Source organism: Plectropomus leopardus, chromosome 20 (genome assembly GCF_008729295.1).
Source record: "Plectropomus leopardus isolate mb chromosome 20, YSFRI_Pleo_2.0, whole genome shotgun sequence".
Classification (NCBI taxonomy): Eukaryota; Metazoa; Chordata; class Actinopteri; order Perciformes; family Serranidae; genus Plectropomus; species Plectropomus leopardus.
The window spans coordinates 308802-335399 of NC_056482.1; the positions used below are offsets into that span (position 1 = coordinate 308802).

The window sequence follows — 26598 nt, forward strand, 5'->3', positions numbered from 1 at the left end:
ACAGTCAAGGTTACGGCCAGGATCCAGGGAAACTAGGAAACAAGGGAGCAGGAATGCTCCCGAGAGGCAACAGGATTAGCGTAGTGCAGTTCAACAGACCCAGGCTCTGTAATCGCGAGCCCCAGGCAGTGAGAGTACCACATGGCTATCACAGAGCTAAGCTAAGCTTGCACATGGCAATGCAGTAAACAGACATGCATGATTTCTGATGGCGGCATTGAGAGAAGGAAAGGAGCTCAGCGTATCAGAGGAAGTCCCCCGGCAGGTTAAACCTATGTCAGCCTAACTATGGGCTGGTCCAGGCAGCCTGAGCCAGCCCTAATTATAAGCTTTATCAAAGAGGAAGGTCTTAAGTCTACCCTTAAAAGTTGAAACGGTGTCTGCCTCCCTGACCGAAAATGGAAGATGGTTCCATAGGAGAGGAGCATGGTAGCTGAAGGCTCTGGTTCCTAACCTAATTTTGGAAATTTTGGGAACCACAAGTAACCCTGCGTTTTCAGAGCGCAGTGATCTTGAGGGTTGGTAGGGAACTATGAGCTGTGACAGATAGGATGGAGCCTGACCATTTAGAGCTTTGTAAGTAAGGAGGAGGATTTTAAATTCAATCCTGGATTTCACAGGGAGCCAGTGCAGAGAAGCTAAAACAGGAGAAATATGATCCCTTTTCTTGCTTCCCGTTAAAACACGAGCAGCAGCGTTCTGCACCAGTTGGAGAGACCTAAGAGATTTGTTTGGGCAACCAAATAATAGGGAATTACAGTAATCCAAATGAATGAGTTACGTCCTTGAGTAAGGTTATTAACAGACAGTTACAGGAGTTAGGTTTAAACAATAGTCACCATGATAAGGTTTAGGAAAAGAAACATGGTGAGGACACACCTTAAAATGACTCAAAGTTCACTTGGTTCCAAACATGTGTCTCCAGGGAAAAGTCCTGGGGATAAGTCTGGTGTTTTGTGACCCATCCACCATCCCAACCTGCCTCCTTACAAGACCACTTGGAACTGCTTCCTTGTTTGCTAATTGTTCAGCCTTTTAAAAGATGTAGGATATGGGATTTGAACAAATTTGGGTGCATTCATTTTTTTGTTGGAAAAGCCTCATCAGGCTATTTTAGTTTGTGAAAATGGCCTGATGAGGCTTCCTAGGGTAGTTGCATTGACAACATGTGATGAAGTGATAAAACCAGGTTTAGCAGAACAGTCAAAATTTATATATTCAGCTGCACAGTATCTAACACTGCCATCATATTAAAAAAAGTTGAACTATTCAGATTATATTTTATTAGTAGTAACTTCAGTAACATCTGATAATTTAGTCTATCATTGTAATTGATTTTATGTAATTTTATTCATCACTGATCAACTCCATTTAAGACAGTAAGATTTGATGTAATTAGATGTAATGACAAGTGAAGTACTTGTTAAATTTGTGTCCTACATTATAAATGAATTTTTATTGTTAAGCTTTGTTTAACATCAATGCCAATAAAGTATATTGAATTGAATTGACTTTGAAGAAATTCACTTTCTGACAGTATCTATCTATCTGTGTATGTGTATATGTGTGTGTGTGTGTGTGTTTGTGTGTATACATATATATAGTGTATAAACTTGTTTCAACTCTTCATTGATGTTAGCCAATATGATGTTAACACCGAAGCCTCAGTCCCACTGCATAAACACCCACCAACACCTGCTAACAACTGTCTTTTTAATGCAATGGGAAAGTGTACTATCAGCATTCATAACCAGGTCAAATGACTCAAATGGCTCTGATTGGCATTGATGGGAACACAACACCCAGGTGAACACGCTAATTTCAATTCAACCAGCGAGATGCAATAATGTGCTGCCAGAGATTACTGTACTGCACTGAGTTGAAAGAGAGACTGAATAAGTAAGAGATACATACAGAGAAGTAACCACTGTCAAGCTGCAGCACATCTAGAGAAACAGTGGCTTGCCAATTTTTGACACATACCACGCGCGTTTATCAGCAGAAGCAAAAAGTGAAGATGGTGCTTTGATGATTATATTGACTCTATACCACTTTTTATTGCAGTTTAAAAGTTTCCCCGTCACAGACATGACGACATACAAAGACGTCTGTTTTACTCCAACTTCCCTGCTTCCCTTTCAAAACAAAAGTCCTCTGACAACATCTCTGTGGACAGAATCCCACCAGTTGCTGATACAAGGCATTTTATTTTGGAACATTTACGGGACTGTGTTGTCGGCAATGCAGGGGCTTGCATGACTTCATAAATGAGTGGAATTTTTTGCTTATAAATATGGAAATAGTAAAGTGCAGGCAGCGACACTGTATGAATACCACAAGCATGAAACGAATGCTGCAGTTTGGCGAGGCTGAAGTCACACACTGCTGATGCTTACTGTGTGAAACGGGCCTAAGTCAATTAAAATGTCCAGCTGCAATGGTCAAACTTGAATTTGTTACAGCAGTGGCCCCAGAATATTATAGTATTGCCTTATGTTTCTACATCCCAGTGTTCTCTAACAAGGATGGAAGCAGGAGATGTCACGGTCTCAAGTTACATCAGACAATTGGGGCACAGCACATATGCAGTGAAATGAGGTCTGCAGTCGCCGGGTGTTTACTGGGCAACAGCAGACCAGATTCTCTGAAGCGGTGCAGTCTCTGAAGTAGTTAGTTTGTGTTCTCACGGCAGGATTTACAGGTGGACCAAATGTAGATGCAGGTAGCCTTTCATACAGTAGCTTTGGCCACCCTGCGTGAGTGATCAAAGAACTATAAAGCCGCTTTACAAGTGCAGCGGCAACAAAATGCAGAGGGTGCTGCTCACTGCTGTTTTAATAATTTAAGTGACTTAATCAGGTTTGTTTGAGACAGCATGAACAAAAATGTTTGTTCCCCAAATATTGTTTGTCCCATCAAACATAAAACAGGGTGTGTATAATGTTTAACATACAAAGCACATAATAGAAAAATATATTGTATACAGAGAAAACAAAACATCACAGGTTATGTTCTCTTTGGCCAAGCAGCAGAGAAGTATTGCCTGGCATGGTGGATCCAGGCCTGAAAAGCCTCTGAAGCTGTGTCTCTAATTCGCATGCTGTGTAATGTGTCCAGGAACGTAATGAGGGCAGTGAGGGGTAAGTGGTGCTTAATGGCTGCATTCTTTGTCATGTTTCCTCCTTGCTGGCCAGGACTTAACAATGGCAAATTAGCTAATAACAATTCCTTCCCTACCTCGTTTCTGTGAAAGGCTAAAACCCAGCCTCCTCACTGAAGATGAATCCATGCATCATTGCAGCTGCAACTAGCTTAAGAAACTCTCTGAAACAGACACTATGACAATATCAGACACAGACCTAGTGTGGTCAAAATTGTGACATAGAAAACATTGGAGTTACAATACTTTAATACTGTCCTTGTATCCTGCATGTGAGCGAGCAAACTATCAGATGGAGTGCAAAAAGTTGTCTGGATATTCTATGAGATAACAACATTCAGGGAATCGGACGAGATCAGTAGGCTGGTTTCCGTTCCAGATTTTTGCAAAACTTGATGTTCTGCAACTTCTCCTCTGATTCCAAGAAGCATGGTGATGGATGTTCAAAACATTAGCAGCTTTATTTCTATTGCAGCCACCACACTAGCTGTCATTATTTTCAATCCAAGGCCACATAGGCATGTTATGGAGCCATAATGGAAAGATGAGCCCCTTATACGTGGAAGTGGCCACATATGAGGGATTTCTGGGAGGTGATAGTCCATAATTTCACAGAGGAATTGTGGATTCAAACCTTCCAGGTGATCTGCTCAACTTTTGAAGAGTTATGCGATGCATCAGCCAGTTCCTGCTGACACTCTTTGTTGTACATCATATGACCTATAGAAACAATAAGTGTTTCCATTACAGTTTTGGCAAATACGCCTAGTTTGTATTGCCTGATATACCACCTCAAAAACTTTTTTGCAATAAACAGGAAGGTTTTTTTTAAAAAACTGAAGTGTTTTCACTAGTTGTATTTTATATTTACAATTTCAATTTGCACAAATTTAGGTTCAATGGAAACTTGCATAGTGAAAGTTACTGTACTCTGACAGCTTGACAGACCATTACAAAAGGGTGGGGTTTAGCAAAGGGTCAGCTGTGATTATTTAGTTACATTACAGTGCATGTTTGTCTGATTGGTCCAGAAAAAAGCAGCTGTAGACATAACCAAAGTTGGCAAAACAGGCTGTGCACACTCCCACACATCAGTTTTTGATGGATGATCAATGCTTGGCATGACACTAGAATGGAGTTACCAGTTTTAACTCTTCACCATATTTTGTTATTGTTGTAAATATAAAAACAAATCTTTTGTGTATAATAGAACTTGTCAAAAATGATTCATTTCTTTAGTCCAGATGCTATCGCCTTGTTTTAACCACCGCCATCGCTTTTGCAGGTTTGTGTGAAGGTGCAGCACACGAAAGACAATGGTGTCCACTATTGATGCCTGGTGCCACAATCAGTTATTGTCCCCTTCAAATTTGAGACAAACAGACAGAAAAAACAACATGACTCATACCATGGCTCATGGTCGCAGCTTTAAAAAGCTTCTCATGAATCAGAAATTATTCAGATTTTCATGAATATTTTTGATGCCTGGATAACATAGGATCATCATGACTAAGGGCGATAAAAGGCCATTGATGCTTTGTAACAAAGGTGCAGCAGCACCTGAGGGGAGCAGCCCTTCACTGTTGTCTGAGTCTGTGGACTCTGATCAACAACACAAAAGTACTTTATCTTGTTGTCTCTTCATATCATCTAAGATTATCTGGGGTCAGTTTGTGAGAAGAAGAGTAGATGTGAAGAATATCTCTTTATTTAATGTGTCCTATGGAGAAACTAGGTAAATCTTAGGGTTAATAAATACAAGACTAAATTTAATTTTGATATCACTGATTGAAATGTAAAAACAATAGGTAGGCTATATAAAGTATTTGCAAAGCATACGCAAACATTCGGGGACCACAGTGTATATCAATAATGTACATAAATGTTTATCATATATTTTATATATATAATTTTTGGCTTAATCTAGGTTTTGTGTCATTTTCACACATTGACAGTGGGGCCTCATTGTATGTGTCAGTTTGAATAGCTGACTATTACTTGTTAGGGGCTGGTGACGTCAGAGTGTTGTGGTGAATAGTCAAAGAACCTACTTTTATGATAATAGTCTTTGGTACATAGACTATTATCATGATGTGTTTACTTTTATAATGACAGATATGCGTGTATATATGCATACCTTTTGATTTTATTATTCCCTATTCAATTTCTGTCTATAACTCAAATGTTTAAGTGGATGCATTTCAAAGATGGACAAGGGTATTGTTGAGACCTTTAATTTATCATATGTTATGACTGTCTGTGAACCTCCTGTGTGATTTTGGTGACACTCTGACGAAGATTAATGTGATAAGGCAGATGCTGTCCCTGTTGGAGAAGCCTAAATTTTCACTACTTTTGGTTATGAGGAGGATCCAACCACCAAATGTACTAATTTTGTAGTAAAATGTTTTTATACTCAGATGTGCTTTATTCTAATTTAGTATCTAAAAAATACAAAGCCTGTTTGTTTTTTTTTTCTTTTTCTGAAGCGCAGTTTAACCCCTTTATTTTTTGCTGTTTACACTAACACAATATATTCTAAATTATGTTGCAATACTTTAAAAATGACCTAGGGCCCTAAAGAAACCAATAGCACAGTTTATATTGTATTATGACTTCCTGGAGTCTATACTGATTCCTGCTTTCGAGGTCTAGCATGGTTCAGCTCCATCAGCTCTCCATGAAAATGGTGAAAATGTTTTTTTGTATTTATAATAATAGATGAGTTTAATTTTAAATTGTGTAATGTACATATTGATAATTAATAGAAAATTGCTAAAAATGTAAATGTTGCCTTGAAGCAACATCGTACCATTATGGAATCCCACCATGAAATAAAATATAACTCACTATCTTGTTTTGAAGGTTATTATAGTTTGTTAGTTATTATTTGTTTGTTATTATAGTTTGATCAATTCTTTATGTACAGTTTGCTGAAATATGCTTACACTCATTAACACATTCATTCCTATGGGCGGTTCCACTGTGATACACTGTTGCCTGAGGGTAGCGATCAGACAAACAAACTGATGACTGAGTTATTTTCTATGAGTATGGAGTAAAATTTAATTAAAATTTTAAACAATTATCCTCTTCTTCCATGTATTACCATTATGGTACTGTGTACCCAAACATGTCATTTTGTTACAAACTGGCATCATAATGCGCAACAAAGGTTAAAGACACACAACTCCTCCACTGACTGTGGATGCTCTGATGGCTTGTAAAAACTTCATGATGAATGCCGAGACTTAAATCAAATTTGGTTACATACAGAGCTATTACCACACATCATGTGCTGCCGCACCAAACAACAGAGCAAGTATTCCCCACATAGACTGTATGTCAGAAACACTTACTGAGAAGAGAAAACAAACAAGCAAATTCTAAACACCCCCTCAGATTATCAAAATGACATAAATAAACCACCCAAAGTCCTCTCCCTTGAACATGTCAGAGCTGAAGATGGAGCCTGTAAGTCAGCTGCCACACACTGCAGGATGTCTGTAATAACAGCACTTTATGCCAGCAGTTGTATTTTGCAATGTCATCAAAGCAGGAAGGGTGTGGCTGCAGAGGGCTCGGTGGAAATATGACTTTATATATGCCCTGATTTTAACCTGTCAGGAGGTATTTCTCTAACGTACACAGTCAGTTCTTCAGCAGCTCAAAGTTACCTAATCTTACCATGAGGCAGACTAGCCTCAGTGATCCAGAATCTAAAGGATTTGATGGGTAGAGTTTTTTGCAAGCGTACACAGCGTGGAAAGATGCAATGCCTGTCAGACTAAGACCAGGGGAAATTCCCTCGGCTCTATAATTGTTGAGCAGCGCAGCAGCTGCATCAAGCTGGCCACAGTTACTGTAGCTGTATCAGAGCACTTTCACTTCCACTTACCTTCACAGTAAATAAGCACAGCACTTCTTTGAAGCCTTCCGTTTTTGTTAACTCACTTCACAGCAAATTGGTATAATTTCTTTCGGTGACATGGGGGAAAAAAAGCTATGACCAACTTGTTGAGAAATGTCCCAAAAAAATTGTTTCAAGAAAGAGGGAAGGCTTATTAAAAAGATTATCCAAAAGAATAGTGAAAAATGTCCTCAAAACTACAATTACTGAATTCCGTTATTAAAATTGTGTTACAGATTTTCTTTTAACAAAATATATAAAATAAATATTTTTTTAGCACCTTTTGGGGTAATTTTCTTGTTTGCGTTTGTTTTTTTACTCTTTTTGTGTGCATATTTTCAGGTAAGTTCCTTATAACTATATTTTATTTTATTGTATTTTATTTATTTTATCTTACACATTTGTGCTCATTTTTGGGCTAAGTCTTGTTAAGTTGCTCTTTGCCTTCTCGCCATGTATTGAGAAAACAAACCAACTGTCTCAGGTTTCGACATGTAGATAAAAAAAAATAGATTTAAGGATAAATCATCAAAATGCTATCAAATGAGATGATTTATATGCATTAATGTACTGCCTATGAAAAAAACATTTCATTTACTTTGGTGTTCCAATGGTTGTGAACTGATTTGGAAGAACAATGATGGTTCCTTATATAAAACAAATTATTAAGTAGCACATTTACACCCCCCAAAATGCCATCATGCAGCTTGCTGTCTTGGAACATAAAACACCGTTCTCACCTGATTTTAGAAAATATCAACAGCTGACATGGGTGCAAAGTATTTGATTTTTGGAAAACAAAGAGAAAGTGTAATGAGGTAATGTAATCATAGCAGAAAAACATAGGCTCTATCAAATTTAAAGAGCACTGAACCCTTCATCCATAGATGGCTGTTACATTTACATGATAATAGTATGTTTATACAGTATTAAAAATAATAAAATGGAAGGGGTAGAAGGTATTTCATTGCACTGGAAACTGAATCTGCAAGTCCAGACAGATGAAACATCACCATAATCTAGGCCTATGAAACATGGAATTCAGAGGTCACATTTAAAGTTTCTTCTTGGTGCATGCTGAACAACTTACAACAGTATATTTAGTATATTTTTAAGAAAAAGAAGCATAAGCTATATATATATATATATATATATATATATATATATATATATATATACACACACACACACACACACACACACACACACACACATATATAGAAATGTCCTAAAATCCCAGAAATGTCCTAAAATACTAGAAATTCTCTAAAATCCTAGAAATGCTCTAAAATCCCAGAAATGTCCTAAAATCCTAGAAATGCCCTGAAATCCTAGAAATGTCCTAAAATCTTAGAAATGCCTGAAATCCTAGAAATGTCCTTAAATCGTAGAATTGTCCTTAGATCGTAGAAATGTCTAAATTTCTACAAAAATGTCCTTAAATCTTAGAAACGCCTAAAATCCTGGTAATGTCCTTAAATCCTAGAAATGTGCTAAAATCGAAAGAAACGTGTATGAGACTGCTTGACTGGCCCCTGGCCTATTGTGATTATGCAAAAGTGCCCCCCAAGCAAAGCAAGTTGCGTTATCCCTGCTGTAGAGCGTTGTGCTTTTATTTTGAAGCCCTTGCTCGGAGGCTGTGTTGTACATCCTGTGTGTGTGTGTGTGTGTGTGTGTGTGTGTGTGTGTGTGTGTGTGTGTGTGTGTGTGTGTGTGTGTGTGTGTGTGTGTGACGCCCCTGAGAGCAGCAGTGTGTTGGTTGTGGGTTGCAGCGCTGTCGCAGTTTGATTCAGAACATTTCGTAAGCAGCAGCAGCATCGCAGAAGAAGGAAGTGCAGCCATGGCACACGGGCTCAAAGACAGATTTGAAAAGTTCCTCCATGAGAAGAATCTCATGACAGATGCTCTGGCGAAAGTCGAGGCAAAAACAGGAGTGAGCAGGACGTACATCGCTCTCGGTGAGTGTGGACAGGGACAGAGAGACAAAACGGAGACAGACTGAACGCATCAAAGAGGAAGAGATCTGTGGGGAACGGTGTCAGCGCGTGGCACACAGCTTCATGAACCATACGTCATCATCTAACTATAGACGTGAAATACTGTTCTTGATTTAAATCAGTAATAACAGAAGGTGTTTGCTGTAATAAGCAGAGCAACACGCTATGGTCAGCAGTGTATTTGTGACAAACATCTGGTGTCATTTGTTCCAGCTGTCATCGGGATCATCGCAGTTTACTTGGTGGTCGGTTACGGAGCCTCCCTGCTGTGCAACCTCATCGGCTTTCTTTATCCAGCATACATATCGTAAGTGTATTATTCTTAGAGCACTTCTGTCAAGGAGGGGCCTGCCCAACGCCACCACCCAACACACACACACAGAGCGATGGATCTCATGTTACCTATTTTTCTATGATAATACATTTTAACTTCCTAACTACCACTGAGGTATACTTAAAGTAAATCTATCTAAGATGCCATTCCTGGTTGATTTGGCGACACTGCTGGTGGTAACACCTAAACTGTATGTATGTCTTTCTGAAATTATACCAGGGTAACGTGTGTACTACTTACTTCCAGCTTTTAAGGCGAATAAATACACAACAGAAACCCACAAAATGTCAAGAAAAGTAATATCCTCACACCTATTTTCCTTATTAAACAGAGAAATACAACCGTACACCTTTTGAATTTAACTTTCTTTTGGTCACAGAGGACTGAGGAAGCATAATTGCCTGGCTAACTCATCATAAGACACACTTCATTCAAACTTGACAAAAACAAAATAAAACTCACCCATTCCATCTTGGTTATTCTTGTTAGTAATCTAGTTAGTAAGTCCACCGTTCCAACAGTGACTAGGTTTGGTCCAATTAAATCCTTAATTCACCAAGTCAAATATAAAAAAACATGCTGTTATTCCCCACAGCCGCTTTCTGCCTGCTGGGCGCCGGCTGTTTACAGTCCTGTAACTTCTCCCTCCACCAGTAGGTGTCACTGTGTCTTTCAGCCCAGCTGCCTGTTCCACCAGCAGAGATTGAACTCTGGTGGTGTGTGCTGTGCACTACATACATTAAGTTACATTAAGTACTCTGGGATACCGTAATACCCTATAGATCTTAAACTTACTTTGGGCCTTAATAAAATGTTAATGGTTGAGTTATATATAAATTTACCCCCTGTACAGTTATCATGAATGTCAAAATGAGCTGTAAAGACCAAATATGTTCATTGTGCCGAGCTGTAAACATTTTAATGTCTGCTGTTAAGTTTGACATTTTAATTTAGGAGTCTACTGGGATTAACTCACTCCTCAAGTGGCCTTTCAAAGAACTGCAGTTTTTGGCACTTTCACATTGGCTTCATTGTTGCCGCTTGGTTACCTCACTAAGTTGAAGGTGTGCAGCCTGTCGCCTGCAGCTCTTCAACAAACAGCACGCTGTGGCTGCTGCAATATTTTAAACTAATCTGCTGTCTAAAAATGCAGAAAATGGCCATGGTAGTAGCATTTCCTGTAACTACTTCATAATGTCAACTCATGTTTTACCAGTTAAATGCTTTTAATGTGAAGCTGCAGCAACAGGAAATGCTCAGTTTGCATAAGGCTGATTGCAGCTTTTTTTTTTTTTTTTTTTTGCAAATGTCACCCATAACACCCATTTCATATAATTACAAATCTATTGATAATGCAGTACTTTGACCAGTGGGCCAGAGGCTCATTTAACTGTGTTAACTCATTAGTGGACAGACAGTAACTCAACAGACATTTATTTCAGTGAATATGTTTGAGATTATTACTCCTATGTTTTGCTTAATAATTTTTCCATCCATAGCAACCTATCAACATATTATCAGTTTTACTTTGATAGACTCGTCAAAGCTTCTTCAGAGCTACAGTACATATCATGCGTCTGTTTTCACAGGCTGAGCACTGTACTTAATCAATAATCTATAAAATTAGTTTCCCTCCAAAAATCTTGTGATCATGAGTTGAATACATCATTCTACAATTATCTATTTGTAGTTCTCATTAATTTCTAAGAATTGTACGGAGGAAAACAAATGGATTCTTTTGTCAGCTGAAGTTATGAAACAGTTCTGATATCATTATTTCACAATCTGGAGCTCCATGTAGTAAATTCAGTATCACATGTGGAGCTCCTTGGCTGTTCTCGATCACTCTGGCTGTGTTTCCCTCATGGACGCCTCTTTGTCTCAAGCCTGTGAGGAATGACTCCATGATGAGAACAATATAGACTGACCAAAATTATTTGCAGCCAATGAGACTTTGATGCTGTGATTCAAAATTAAAACATGTTATCTTTAGTTAAGGTGATTACGTTTGACAGTTGAGTTACAATATTAACCCGCTTTAATATTACACACACTCATATTGCTCTGTGCATAAAATTAGCTTTCCAAAATCAAGCTTTAAAAAAGTTTTAGTTAATCTTTTAACCAACATCAGTCCTAATCATAAATATAAAATATTCATTTATTTTCAGAATTTTAACCCTTTAAATGCCAGGTTTTTGTCATGATGCCACTATGTTTTTAGATGAAGAAAAACACACAAAAAACAATTATTTTCAATCTACTACATGATAAGTAGATTTTTCTTTGCTGATAGCTGACAGCCTGGGATATATCAATGATTAACAGCAATATTGACAGTGACGGTGCACCTAGTGGAAACAGCATGTATTTTCTCCATATGCCAAATATGGTAAAAATGACATCATCAGGTAGAAAATAGTCAAAATGACAAATTCCATGTCAAAAGTCCAGAATGACACCCAGAAATAATACAATGCATGTTTTTATGCCTTTATGGCTGTAGGGTCAAAAATTTCAGTTTGAATGGGTTTCAGTGGAGCAACAGTGTGACATTAACAGTATGAATGTAATTTGGTTTAAACAGTGTATTTTTGACTTATCGTAGGAGCAATTTCCAAAATTGAATAAAAATTGTTGCCCAAATGTATGCAATATGCATGAACACAGCCAAAATGATAAAAAAAAAAAAAAAGAAGAATGAAAAGCACGTAAAATCCACCAAACACTCCCTCGGGAAAAAAATGAGCAGCATTTCTTGTCTCGAGAAGAGAACATCATTGAGTTGTGATCTCAGAGCGCTAAAGAAAGTCAGTGTGATAGAGAAAACCACAGACACTCTGCTTCCTTCCGTTTGCTTTCATGGTCTTTAAATTTCAGACATCATGTGGCAGTGATGTGATGGGTACATTACAACACTAGGAAAAGTTGTTTCCAATCTAAGAGTTTAGATTTTACACTAAATATCTGTGAAAAAATAAGTGATAAGTTTGAGTTAGAATAAATTATCATATTAGTCATAGAGTAAAATGTGGTTAGTTTTAATACCCATATTGAAACCCGTATAGAATCCTCAGAGAAATCAAAAAGCGATGAATGATTAAACATCATTTCCGTCCTCAGACATCCTCTACCATGCACAAGATCATTTCATGACATTACCTCGTCAAATATTATTCAGCCTACTAAAGAATGTTCTAAAATCCAATTATCACAACCCTTTTGACTTGATTTCCTCTCAGACTGAGTTTAGCAGCAGTCTCATCTCCCTTACAGAGTCTGTTGGGACTCAGTTACTCAGATTTGGGATTTGTTTGAACCTGACTCTGTGTATTGACTGCAGCCCTGCCCTCTGATGTTACATCACCGACAACTACAGCCCAAACCTGCTGTGTTGTTGTGTGCAAGGTTCCCAGGCTTACCTTGATGTACAAACAATAACATGGTTTATAACACGTGAAGCAAACACTGTTGATGTGATCAGTGAGTCACATGACAGGATTGCAGAGCACATTTCACAGGAGCAGCAGCATAAAGTCTTGACAACAAAAAATGTCCCCGTTTGTGGTGACTTTTGATATGATTGACATATTCACCAGTCATGCACATGGCAAAATGGTTATTAGCCTAAATGTTGCGGGTACTTGCCCTGAGCAGTGGTTACACCCAGGTCATTACAGCTTCATCTGTGTTTGGAAAGGCTCTGACAGGACCTGAATGTTCAGCTCTGCTTTTCTTATCACCTCATACTAGACCCTTAGATTAATAGTGATTCAGAAAAAACAGGTTTATTACAGCCTGGAAGACTTTTAAATAACATAAGAGCAAAAACAAAACAGATAAAAAGTGTAATAGATAACAGAGAGGTTAGTGGTTTTCTGTCTGAAATATACCCAGTTGTTAGTTTAGCTTTCTGGGTAAACAAACACAGTCTATTCAAACAATCCTGAAATGAATCCTCCCTTGATGGAGGTCGAGAACAATCATTTTTTAAATTGGTTCAGTATTAAGTGAAGGTGCTGCAGACAACAGCCGTGGAACAGGCTGCAATATAATCCCTTAGGGCATACACACACCGCCAATTCCTGCCCACTAACAGTGCAAAGACAAGAACGATTAGTGGACCTGCATTAGACATGTCACAATAGCAGAATTTAAGTTGTGGATTCCAATACCACTGAAATTTCCACTATACCCAATTCTATACCTGGGTAAAAACAAAAACAAAATGATGAAGTCTATCTGCTAATACATTCATCGCTTTTATTTAAAAACATTTCAGTTTAATTAAAATGTTATAATTAACCCTTAATGATCCAACTCAAATGCAAAGTACTTATCTGTGTGGGTTCATGAGAACTTGTGGGTGCGAAAACATATATTAGTATAAAGCCTACAGCAAGGGATGTAACAGTTACCACGATAATCACAGTAAAATTCCCAGACAGTTAGTAATATCATTGAAATTTTAATTATCATGGTTACCCTGCTTTGTAATTATGGTAAATACTGTTAGCAGGGTCTGAAATGAACATCAACCAAGCGCCACATGCAAGTAAATCATTTACCTGCCACACTAACAATATTGCGATAATACCGATTATACAGCAGTTAGTTACAACCAAGCAATGTAATTGGTCAACAGGCATTCCATGAGTGCTGTTATAGGAGTACAACATCACTGGGACTGTTAACTTTTAACTCTACATGTATCACTTCGCTTCACTGCCATTCAAAATTCGTTAATTAGTGTTAGAGTGAAAGTGGGATATGTTTTAAAAGTGGGAGACGTTTAAAGTATGGTGTAAGCATAAGTTCAAACAGCTAGTTGGCGCTGTTCACGTCGCATTGGAGTTACTAAAAGTTATGAGGAAGCCCAGGAGGGGGCAGCTGTGATGGACGGGTTTGAGTAAACCGCCTTTCACTGGGGAAAACCAGTTGTCACAGATGTTACAAGGATGTGCACTGAGACAGGAACACACGTCTGACACTATCCACAGCCTGAGAGACACCGAGACACACACACACACTGTCTGATATGGGACTCGAGGTGACGGAGATCACGGCAGTGAGCGGACACACACTGCAGCGACGAACTGTGATCAAACTAACTCATCTGAATGTCAATGAGAAAAGCAATATCACACTCGAGGTCGTGTGTTGTGCTGTATATCATCACGGCTGTGATTCTCTACGACCGAATCACAGCTGTGGTGATACACGAGCACGTCACTCCCTCTTGTGTGGCATTGATTAATTATCGTGATACTTTTGGTCACTATAATCGTTATATAAAATTTGGTATCCTAAAATCTCCACCTACAGCATTTTAACATTTTGTTCTCCATTGTTGTTGTTGTTAAGCGCTTGTAAAAATGTGATGGTCGATCTTTGTGGCACGCAATATGTCCCCTCCTCCACTGTGATTGGATCGGTGGGTAAAAAGAGGTTTCTCACGCATTCGTTTTTTGGTGGCTGGCTGCCACAATTAAAATATCTGCTGCCACAAATTGATTTTCTGTTTTTGAGGCTGAACCGTTCATTAGGAGTTTTCTTTGTATGTACGTACTGTTCGGTTATTTATAGCACCACACCATCGAAGCATACAGAGCAGCAAAATGTTCGGTGGTTTGAAAGTGAAACTTAACTGTTCATTCTGCTGGGCCAGAAAGTTTGCATTCACTTACAAACGGCTGCTACTCTCATCCATCAAACGGATGTGATCAACTGTGAACAGATCAACTTAAAGTTAAATTACCCACCCCACATGTCACAAACTGCTGCTGAGAACTTGTTAAACTTGAAAAATGAAGCATTGGTTCTAGTGACATTCCTAACGCACATTAAGGTTCATATACCCAGAGTGCAGCCCGTTTTGCAGCTGCTGGCTGCAGTGCTTTCCCTCCATACTGGATCAGTTTCCAAAACTGTTGTGGGGTGGCTGTGGCTCAGGAGGCAGAGTAGGTTATCCATTTATTGGAAGAAAGCAGTTTAAATCCTGGCTCCTCCATTCCGCATGTCAAAGTATCCTTTGGCAAGACATTGAACACCAAATTGCTCCTAATGGCTGTCCCGTGTGTGTGTGTGTGTGTGTGTGTGTGTGTGTGTGTGTGTGTGTGTGTGTGCGTGTGCGTGTGTGTGTGTGTGTGTGTGATTGCTTATGAATATTTAGCTGAGTAGCAGGTGGCACCCTGTACGGTAGCCATCAGTGTATGAATGTGTGTGTGAATGAGTAAGTGTGACATGTCAAGCTACATGTCATGTTGGAAGACCAGAAAGGCATTTTACAAGTGCAAGTCTGTTCAAGTCTATCATTCCATTAGTCACATGGCAGGTTTCCATTAACCCTTTAAATTGGGCCAATTGAAATTGTGAATATAAAATCCATCTAATGAAACACTTTTTTTTCAAATAAACTCCAAAAACTATTCATCACATAAAGTTTTTATGCTCACATATGATGTGATATTTCAGGCAATTTGAAAAAGCCGTAAATTGTCAAACTGCAATTGAAACACTTGACTCTTCAAAAGTTGTGCGGATCATCTGGAAGTTTTGAATACACAATTCCTCTGTTAAATCGTGGACTATCACCTCCCAGAAATCCCTCATACGTGGCCGATCCCTTGTATAAGGGGCTCACTTTTCCATTATCGCTCGCACTACACACCTATGTCGCCTTTGACTGGAAATAATGACGGCTCGTGCAGTGGCTGCCATAGAAATAAAGCTGCTAATGTTGTGAACATTCAGTGGAATGCAGTCATTTTGCAATTGTGTTTTATCGACATCTAGAAAATATTTCTTAAATTCACAAATCTCTAATGGAAACCGCGTACTTCGACAAAAAAGGGTTGTTCATAGTTTCTGTTTTTTTAATGTAGTCTCACTATATAATTCCACATGCTCCTGCTTCCTGCTGCCTTCTTGAAATTAGTTGGCATGATCAATAACAAATAGTAACTTTTGGCTTGGTATTTTCATGACCACAGAAATTCAATGTTGGGATGTGTGGAGTTTGATGGATCTCAGCAGTGAAATGAAATTTGAGGGATAAACTTCATGGTGAACTGTTGGTGACATCAGAAGCTGAGATACTGATAGAGGGACAGCCCACAAAGCTCATTATTTTTAATGAGCTCCATCTTTTCAGTCTTGTTACTGTCAGCTTTGCACACACTGCTGCTGGTCTGTTAGCCCTCACATACCTCATTGTTGTCAAACTAAAGCCACAGTTTTTTGTCCTGACCTTACTCTAAATACAGTAGCACCCAATGCAGCCCAAGACTTTAGCTGGCTGAGTTTTTGAATCCACAGAGGGAGTGTTGAGGTGATGTGGTAGACAGTCAAGCTGTTTGTCAGTTTGGCTGTTTTGACTATTAAAGCTGGCAGCATGTGACTGAAACAGAGAGGAGCTTTTATACTGAGACACACATGCCTCAGGCACAACATAACTACATAATAAAGACTGCTGTTAGAAACAAACTCCAAGAGAAAAGCAGTTACCATAGTTTTTATTATTTTGCTCCATGTGTTTTTTCCTGTTTACATTTGTTTATATTCTGTGGTTTTGCTTCCTGTTATTGTTCATTTGCTTCTTGTGCCTTCACCTGTATAATAATCTGTGAAGCACATTGGGTAGAAATGTGCTCTAAAGATAAATTTGCTCTGCCGTACTTCTTACCGATATTATACTTTTCTCTAATGCTTTTGTTCACATGCTTTAAAGCTGCTGAGTGTTTGACAAGAGGGAAGATTATTCAGAACAAACAGGAACAAGATAACAGGAAGTCACCGTGTGTGTTTCTGTAAGCCTACATTATATACCACAGCACATTTGGTGAACACATTATTTAGCTGTTTGGGACAACAAACTTTTTATTATGAATAGCCCAAAAAGACCTATAAAGGTTAATTGCCCCTGCCCCCTGGAAGTTTTCATGTTTCATTCATTTACAACAAATCCTCAAAGTAGATTTCATGTGACTATTTGACATTAATCACCAGAGAAGGACCCTTACTGGCAGGTGAAAACTGATCCTTACAAAGTTATCGAAATTACTTCCAAAAGTAAATGATGAAAAAGTAAAACACATCAGGTAACACAGACAGAAAAAGATGAAGAAGTGTGGAAAGCCTTTTTTAAGACAATATATTACTGGTCAGTTGAGTGAAATGTTGCAATTATAATTTAAAAGGTTAAATACAGTCCAATAAAGTGATTTTTTAACTTTTGACCTTTACACTATACTATATTATACCATACCATACCATACTCTATTCTACTATACTCTGCTATAGTATACTACACTACACTGTTCTAATGTTCTATACTGTAATGTATGTTGCTACACTGTACTATACTTTACCATACTATACAATACTATACTCTACTGTAATATACTAATATACTACACTATATGATACTATACCATGACATACTTTACGACTATACTTTGCTCTGCTGTACCATACTACACTGCACTACACTACACTACACTACACTACACTGTACTGTATTATACTGTACTATACTATGCCATGCTCTGTTCTACTATACTCTGCCAAGTATACTACACTACACTATTCTATACTGTATGTTACTATACTCTACTGTACTATACTAAAATATGTGGTACTATACCATAACATACTTTACATCTATACTTTGCTCTACTGTACCATACTACACTACACTACACTACACTACTCTACACTACACTATACTGTACTATACTATGCCATGCTCTGTACCATACCATACCATACCATACCATACCATACTATACTAAATTATTTTCTTTTTCACAGATTTATTATTATTTATATTTAGAATTTGCATATATTTTTAAAGGTTTATGTGTTGTCTTATTTGATAGTGCAGCTAAAGATTGACAGGAAAGGGGGATAGAGAGGGGACGCTGCTAAGGATTCAGCCTTTAATATATGGATGTGCTCTACCAGGTAAACTCCTGGAATGCCCCAAATATGCATAATTTGCAAGGCTGCAGCTTGCCTTTGATATTAATAATGGTTATGATTTACAGACAAACAAACTGACTTAGCACTACCTCATTTTTCCGGCATTGGAATGCATTTGTTTTTCTCCCCTAGCTTTCTAAACAATAATTTTCCAAAAGTGCTTATTTCCTATAGTTTGTGGCTTTGTGGACCACTTCTTGCCAAATTGGTCATTGCCCTTTCCCCCATGTTTTCTTGAGAAAGCAAACCGATTTGCTCAGGCATTTGAAGGTTTAAAAATTTATGTCGATCAAAGGGTTAATTGTAAGCAATATTGTGTTCCCACATTGACAGTGAAGGCAGTGAATTATTTATGCTAAACACAAACACACAGAGAGTGCATACAGATGCATATGTCCTGTGAGTGCATTGACTCCAGGTCTTCACGGCAGAAGAGAAAAGAAACTGGAAGCTGCTTCAGTCTGTGCAGAGAATCAGTGTAACATGTCCCTGTGTCTACAAGGAGGACAGTAATGAGACATATGGGGTCAGGCCTCACAGCAACACATTGCATTTATTTTGACAGCATTTCATAGCCTTTTGATTAATCTATTAAATTTCACATGTTCTATTAAATTCTTAACAACTGATTAATCAATCGTCAATAAATTGTTATCATCCTCAGCTCGAACTTGTTTTGATATTAGGGACGTGGGGAAGAATTGATACCACACTGTATCTTGATATTTTTGTGTGGCAATATTATATCAACACATAGATGGCAAGTATCGATTTTTTATCACATAGATGATTAATATTGCAAATACAGATTAAGTCTTTTGTTGCCTACAAAAGTAATAAAATCAAGAGCTTTTTCAATCAACAACATACAGTACATATTGCTATAATAAAAATGACTGAAGTGACATTATTAGATGGAAAGCTTTATTTTATTACCTAATAACAGATGTTGGTAAAGTTTTCTTTTAGGAACATAATTTTCAGCTGAAAACAATATGCAATATATGTCTTATCACAATACTCAGCATGTTGCAAAGCGTTTAAATCACAATAATATTGTATTGTGACTTAAGTATCGTTATAACATCACATCATAGGGCCTCTGGTGATTCCCACCCTCAGTGGATATGGTAACTATATTTTAGAATATCTGTGACCAAAAATACACAGACACTGTTTTGTAGTATATGTGACACCTCAGTATTTGAGCTCTGTAGGAGTCAGAGCAGATTTCTGTTCCTTCATAAAAATGTTTTTGCAGCATGATTTACATCCAGTGTCAGCGTTTGTGCAACTGATTTAAAGTGTTTCATTGTTGACAGTTGCTATCAGAAAAGTATTCTCCCATCTTCTGCATTAATACTTTTTATTATACTGGATCATTGTCCAAGGTTTGTTGCAGTTTCCTTCTCCTGATATAAATGCATTTGTTCTTGCACAGATAAAACTTTGGAATTAACCCTTAGTGTCTGAAAATATGAATTCTGTAAATCTTTGCATCAGTTTTTTTTTTTTTTTTAATAACACGTGCCGTGTAATCATTACAGAGAAGAAATGTCCTTACCAGAAAAACAACAGCCTTAACTCATGTTGAGATTCAGCAGTGACAGTAGCTGCAGCATGATGTTGGTTAAAAGCCTTCAGGGGTGGACGAGTGTGAGTAGCTGTGTGTTCAACAGAGGAGGTTGTGTTTTGGTTCCCATCTCTTATCAGCAGTGTCTTTTAGTTAGGTTTATCTATGGTAATCTCTCCCTAACCACTGTCACTTTAGAGGTGGCACATCAGAAAACACTCAGATGACTGTCGCAGGGTTTCCCACGCACATTTATTGAAGCTGGACCATTCATTAGGAGTTGAATATATATATATACATATATACATATATATATATATATATATATATATATATAGATATAAATCAGTTTATTAATTTCATTGCACCACACTCAGAGTGCAGAAGAGAGGCACAAAATGAGAAAAAGGGACACCTACAATAAAAAAAAAGTTTCTTTAATAAACTTAAACTCACTGAAATTGGCAGGAATGTCCTGGAAAAATGAAGGAAGGAAAAAAAGAAGACAATGTTAGGCTTTCTGGAGAGACCACATTTCAGATAAAAAAAACAGAAGTTGGAAAGAAAGGAAGAAGGATGAAAGACATTGACGACAACATACTGGGCCAGATTATAGTTTCATGAATGACATTAAAGTTGACTACATTTCCAACCATTTCTCTGACATGTTGTTCCTTTCACTTTGCAGGATTAAGGCCATTGAAAGTGCCACCAAAGACGATGATACTAAATGGCTGACCTACTGGGTGGTGTACGGACTCTTCAGTGTGGCAGAATTCTTTGCTGATATCTTCCTCTCCTGGTTTCCATTCTACTATATCGGAAAGGTAATTTAGCTGGTTTCTGTTTGTGTGTGCAGCTTTTCCCTCCTGACTTTGCTGTCTTAAATGATAGCCCAGCTAAGAGTTGTAAAGTAATGAGATTTAAACTGTTAGATAGCCATCTCAGAAAATGTATATTATTATTATTATTATTATTATTATTATTATTATTATTATTATTACTATTATTATTATTATTATTATTATTATTATTATTCAGGGAGAAGCCAGGGACTATAGCACACTGAGAAGTTTCAGTGTTTACGTTTTAACACTATGTTGTCAACTGGACAATCCAAAAAGGATTTGAAATCCTGTCCAGCCAATTATCTAATGTAATCTGCTCACCTGTTGTATGCTGACTGTATATCAGTGTGCCTATTAAACTCTGCTCTCTTTGACTCTGAAGAGGACACAGTGGTGTTGAAACTAGGGCTGTCCCTAAAAAGCAGGACACTGGAATCATCAGTCAGAGGCCCTCATTTGAATGAGATTTTTTTTTTTTTTTTTTTTTTTTTTTTGGTCAGTGCTCTTATCTTTTACACTACTCTTTGGTACTGTGAGCTGCAGATGTGCAGGCAGCGGCACAGAGGAGGAGAGAGGAGTGCTTTCTGCTTAGAACTGATAAATTTACAGCTCACAGCAACATAATATGCTGCAGTGTCTGGCTTTGGTTGACATCTAGCCTTGGCAAAAATTATTTTTGCACATTTCCAACCTAGCAACATTAGGTTGTTTGCTTTACTATCTGAGCTGTTCAAACTTTAAAACTTCACAAAGAACACAAAAAGAATCATTCAATATTAGTTTTGAACAGCCAGGACTGAATCGACTGGCATAAATAAGTCAGGTAGAGCCCTAGTTAAAATATTAGTCTGTTTGCACAGTTACAGGCTGTGCTCTGGTCCCTTTCTGCTCACCTGGAAAGTCTCTGTCCTTGATCTGAAAAGCACCCGATTTTGTTGTATGCTGTTGGATGATTCGCAGGAGAACCCTTTTTCAACTATTATCATTATTGTTAAAATGAAAATTGAAAATTTAGAGAGATAGACAAAAAAGGCTGCACTAGGTCATATGGCATGTTTTTGTTAAAAGTATCCCCATTTACTTGATTTCAGCGCCTAAGTAGAGTCAGTTACCATTAACCTCAGGGCACTGCTCACTATGGGTACAGTCATATGTTTGTACAAAACCACACATTGAATGTATGTGTATTAAATGGTACAACGGGAGTATTTTTGCTGTAGCAGTAGTAGTAGAAGTAGTAGTAATCTCATTCAAAGGTAAGAGGCTTCACCTGGTGTCCTTCGCATAATACAACAAAGCTACACAACCGTTAGACCACGTCCCCTTTCTATTGCATTATTGGTTCATATACTTTTAATCAGTTCAATCATGAACTGTACTTAAAGATGGACAAAATACCAGGTCACTCAAAGTATAGCTTTTCAATCTGGATCGCCCCCTGGTGTCTGTCTGCAGCATAGGTTATAAAGCCTGCCCCTCCATGTTAGTGTTTGGTCATAGGCTGAACTACACACTCAAAGTACACGCCAAATAAATTTTTCCCAAAGATGGTTTCTTTTACTGAGGGTAGTTCTCATCATTAAAGCAAAATATCCTGGATATGGCAGCTGCCATGTGACATCATTTGGGGCCTGATGTGAAGATCCTTATTGATTGGCACACAATCAATAAAAACTACATAAAAAACAGAAAACACTTTATTTTTTTGGGCGTGTACTTAATGTTTTTAGTTAGGTGCGTGTCCCAGTCACTAACATGGAGGGGCAGGCTTTATGACGTATACTGCAGACAGACACCAGGGGGTGATTGTGATGTTTTGGCTTCACTTTTGGGAGCTGTCATGTCGTCCATCTTTACATACCATCTATGGCTTCCATTATAACTAAGATTTACGTAAATGATGCATAATGACAGTCTCACATGGTTTCACTTCATGTAAAATTTCTGTGTCAGTAGGCGTTCAATAAAATGAACTTCCTCTGTGTTCAGCACATGCTTTTGTTAAGGTGTGTTGTGTTGCTCAGACGGAGCAACAAAAAAACCCAAAACATGAAGGCAGGTGGAGCTGCTGAATGTGGGCAGAGTCAAACTATGGACTCTGCCCACAGTGAGCACCGCCTGTCACTTTAGAGAGTGTGTGTTCTCTTCTTAGCAGAATAAACTAGTGAACATGAGGAGGGTGGAGCACACTGTGCTGATGATAAAGAGTGCATGAGTGCTGAGAGCTCTGTCAGCAGGTTCAGCAGCAGCCGCGAAAGCACAGAGCCTGTGTTTGCTTTCAGGGATGAGCAGTATGCATTATATCTCACCAGGCAGGGACAGAGGGACAAAGTGACAGACACACAAGCTGCCTGACGTACATGTCCACTCAAAGCAGAGCTACTTTCATTGTCTTTATTTCTCATCTCAGTAACTTCAGGTATATTAAACCAAAAAGATTCTCATGTGAGGATCATTCATCTCAGTCTCTGTGTGCTGCTGTCAACCAGCCGCTGCTGCTCCACCACCTGCACACTGTCACACCCCACAGCTACTGCTGGAATCACGACTAAATTAATCCATATGAACAAATTAAGAAATTGTCATTTCTGATTAATAATTTATGCACATAAATGAATAGAGCATAACATAAAGCATATATTATGAACTTTTTAACATATCTTTGGGAGGTCAAAGACCACTTGGACACTTTGAAACCTGGAGCAACATCACTTTCCTTGTGCTGCTTTCAGACACCCTGATTAGAAATGTTCCACAAATTGCAAGAAATGAGAAATAAGAAATTAATTTTTAAAAAGCTAGGGAAAATGCCCAGGGGAAAAAAGAAAAAAATCAAGGGAAAAACTATATTCTAGGCATCACAATTGCAAATGAAATATTTTTTTCAGGTAATTTCCTTGTTCCCTGTTTGTCCCTGTCCTTCCCTGTTTTCTTTTTTTTTTTTTTTTACCCGTTTTGTTTTGATTTATTGTAAACTAAAATTTTTGGCTCATTACTTCTTCCTACTCATTTCCTTCTCCCTGTGATTTGAAAATTATTTTTTTGAAAAGCTAATGAAAACTGTACAGGGAAAAAATGAAAAAAGCTAGAGATAACTTTATAATTTTCATAATTGCAGATCAAAATTGTTACAGAAATTTTTTTTTTTCATTTAAGTCATTTACTCGTTTGTTTTGCAGATTATCAGGTAATTTTCTATTTTACTTTTTTTAAACCTATTTTTCAGTAATTTCTTGTACTTTTTACTAATTTCTTGCAATTTTTGGATCATTTCTTCTTTTGTTGCTCATTACCTTCTTCCCATGTTTTTGCGTAGATTTCAAAGGGTTAACAGACAAAAAAAAAAGAAGTATATCCACCTATCCATCAAAAATCTAAACAAAACTACATTAAAGGAGCAGTCCGGTTACACACACACACAACAGGCACCTGACCACCATAAAACCTGTATGAGTATCAGGACAGCCCAGATCCATCAGACTGTCAGGTTATTACTGACGTGCTGTGATTTCTACAGAGAGGTGTCCTTTAAACAGTGCTGACTTTGATATCCTTTGTGACATAATACAGTAATCACAATATTGTATAATGGTATATTTTGTTCATTTGTGCACACACAGTTTTGAATTAGGGATATAAAGTATACATATAAAGTACTTATAAACTCAAGAGCAGAGCTTGGTTATTCATGCACAATAGGCCCAGATGAGCTTTTCACCTGCCAGCCTGTGTGTTGTTGCAGCAGCTCAAAAGAACTTTTATTTGTGAGAAATGTCCCTCTGTCTGCTGATTATAGAGGATATCAGATTGTGACAGTTTGGGTTAGGGCTGCGTAATCGAATTTCAATTTCACTTTCAATTTTTTCAATTTTCCCAACAATTACAAAAACAATGTAATCGAGATTATTTTGTCCTGTGCCCTGAATGCAACGTGCCAACACATTTTTTGAGGCATCCGACAAGGAGCAAAAAAGAAAAAAAATCCAAATAATAAAAAAACTAAAGGAGAAAAGGAAAACCCCATCGTCATCCACCACAACGCAGGTATCAATTAAGAACAGAGCTGCTTTCATTGTTAAGAAGGTTTTTTATGTTCAATAAATGCAACATGTTTGCAAGGTCAGTGAGTAATCATGGTAAATATTTGTGATTTCAGTATTGACCAAAATATTCGTAATAATGATTTTTGCCATGATCAAGCAGCCTTAGTTTGGGTTATGTTGAGAGCACATGTGCGTTATTCCATGATCATAAAAAATATATATATATGAATAATTCTGCTTATGATTCCTGCGTCTTGCTAAAGTTCACCGCTGCACTCAGGCCGAACTCCTCTCTGATACAGGCTGTTTGAATCCATGAGGGAACACTGAGGAGCTGTCGAGTTATCTTTGTGACGGAGTGATAAAAGCATGTTTTACTATTTCTCTGGACCTGTGTGTACTTAGAGTGTACTACTTATGATGGATAACAAATTACTGCTGCACAAAAAACATTTTGAGCTGTAGTTGCACTAAATACAGTTAGACATGAAGTTACCTCATGTGTCTCACGATGGCTGTACAAGAAAAACAAACTGAAATATTTGCTTCTGACTTCACAAAATAATCTCTTTCAGCACAGTCTTTGGTGTAGTTGAGTTTCTTATGAACTGGAGTCATTGACGGCTTAAAAGAGTGTCACCAGCACAGCCTGTGTGTGTAACTGCAATGTCTGTGTCCTGCTCTGATTTGATGAGAGAGCTCTTGTGTTCTTCCTCAGTGTGCCTTCTTGGTGTGGTGCATGGCTCCAACTCCCTCTAACGGATCAGTCCAGATTTACAACCGCATCATTCGACCATTCTTCCTTAAGAACGAAGCCAGGATTGACGACGCAGTGAAGAATCTCAAGGACAAGGCGTCAGAGGCCGCTGACAAGTTCAAAGATGAGGGTGAGTCACGTTTCCTTCATGTTTACTGTAAATAAAGCCTGAACCAAAAGGAAATTTAAGTCAAGTTAATGTTAATCAAATCATGTAAATCTTTGAAAATGTTATTTTTTAACCTTCCTTTTCATTATTTATGTTTTTTTCTTCTTTAATTTACTTTATTTCATCTGTTATACATCACTGTTAATTATAATTATTATTATTTTCTTTAATTACTCACACCATGGGGTCGAGGGTGGCGGTGGAGGGGAGGCATGAGCAGGTAGAGAAAAGTGGGCATAACTGTATAATGAACTGTCATCTATTTCTGTAAAATCAAATGAAACACACACATGCATGCATGCACACACACACACACACACACAGATTTTCTCTATGTGATTATCTTTGCCAGAAGAGATCACAAAACCGATATTATCATGATATCAATAGAAATTTTAAAAAAGCAGCTTAGCACTGAAAAAAATGCATCAAAGTAGAAGTTTGGGGTGTCTGAGGTTATCAGACTCAGTATAACAAACACGTCATCTGACATGTGTGTCATGTGTCCACAGCCAAGAGAGCCACAGCAAACATCATGTTCGAGGAGAAGAAGAGCACCTAAGAAGGACACTTCCTGTCCTCAGCGTCTCTCTGGAGCCGCCTCTGTTCCAGGAGAAATGTTGCCTTGAGAATGTTTGTTTTTATCCTGTTCACTCTGTACTCGCACTCTTCATCCAGCCTGTGTTAGCCGTTACACGTGTCACATGTTTGAATAAAGCCATGTCCAGGTCAGTTCACTTATTTAACTTTGCCTTGTGGAGGGCTGAGACGACTGTACGCTGTCTTGATGCGCATCATCAACCAAAATAAAAACAAACTCGCTGA

At 37.9% G+C, this 26598-nt stretch overlaps 1 protein-coding gene across 1 annotated transcript; it reads left to right on the forward strand.

Annotated features, from left to right (window-relative positions):
- The first annotated feature begins 8828 nt into the window (after positions 1 to 8828).
- reep5 (receptor accessory protein 5) lies at positions 8829 to 26598 on the forward strand. Its single transcript, XM_042509761.1, has 5 exons — positions 8829 to 9028; positions 9281 to 9374; positions 20645 to 20783; positions 25566 to 25734; positions 26286 to 26598. Exons 1-5 carry the CDS (start codon positions 8911 to 8913, stop codon positions 26333 to 26335), a joined length of 570 nt encoding a protein of 189 aa, XP_042365695.1. The 5' UTR covers positions 8829 to 8910; the 3' UTR covers positions 26336 to 26598.

Coding starts and splice junctions, on each gene's coding strand:
- reep5 (XM_042509761.1), top strand. CDS start 8,911: ATGGCACACGGGCTCAAAGACAGATTTGAAAAGTTCCTCCATGAGAAG. Junction 9,375..20,644: donor CTTTATCCAGCATACATATC/GTAAGTGTATTA, acceptor TTCACTTTGCAG/GATTAAGGCCATTGAAAGTG. Junction 25,735..26,285: donor TGACAAGTTCAAAGATGAGG/GTGAGTCACGTT, acceptor ATGTGTCCACAG/CCAAGAGAGCCACAGCAAAC.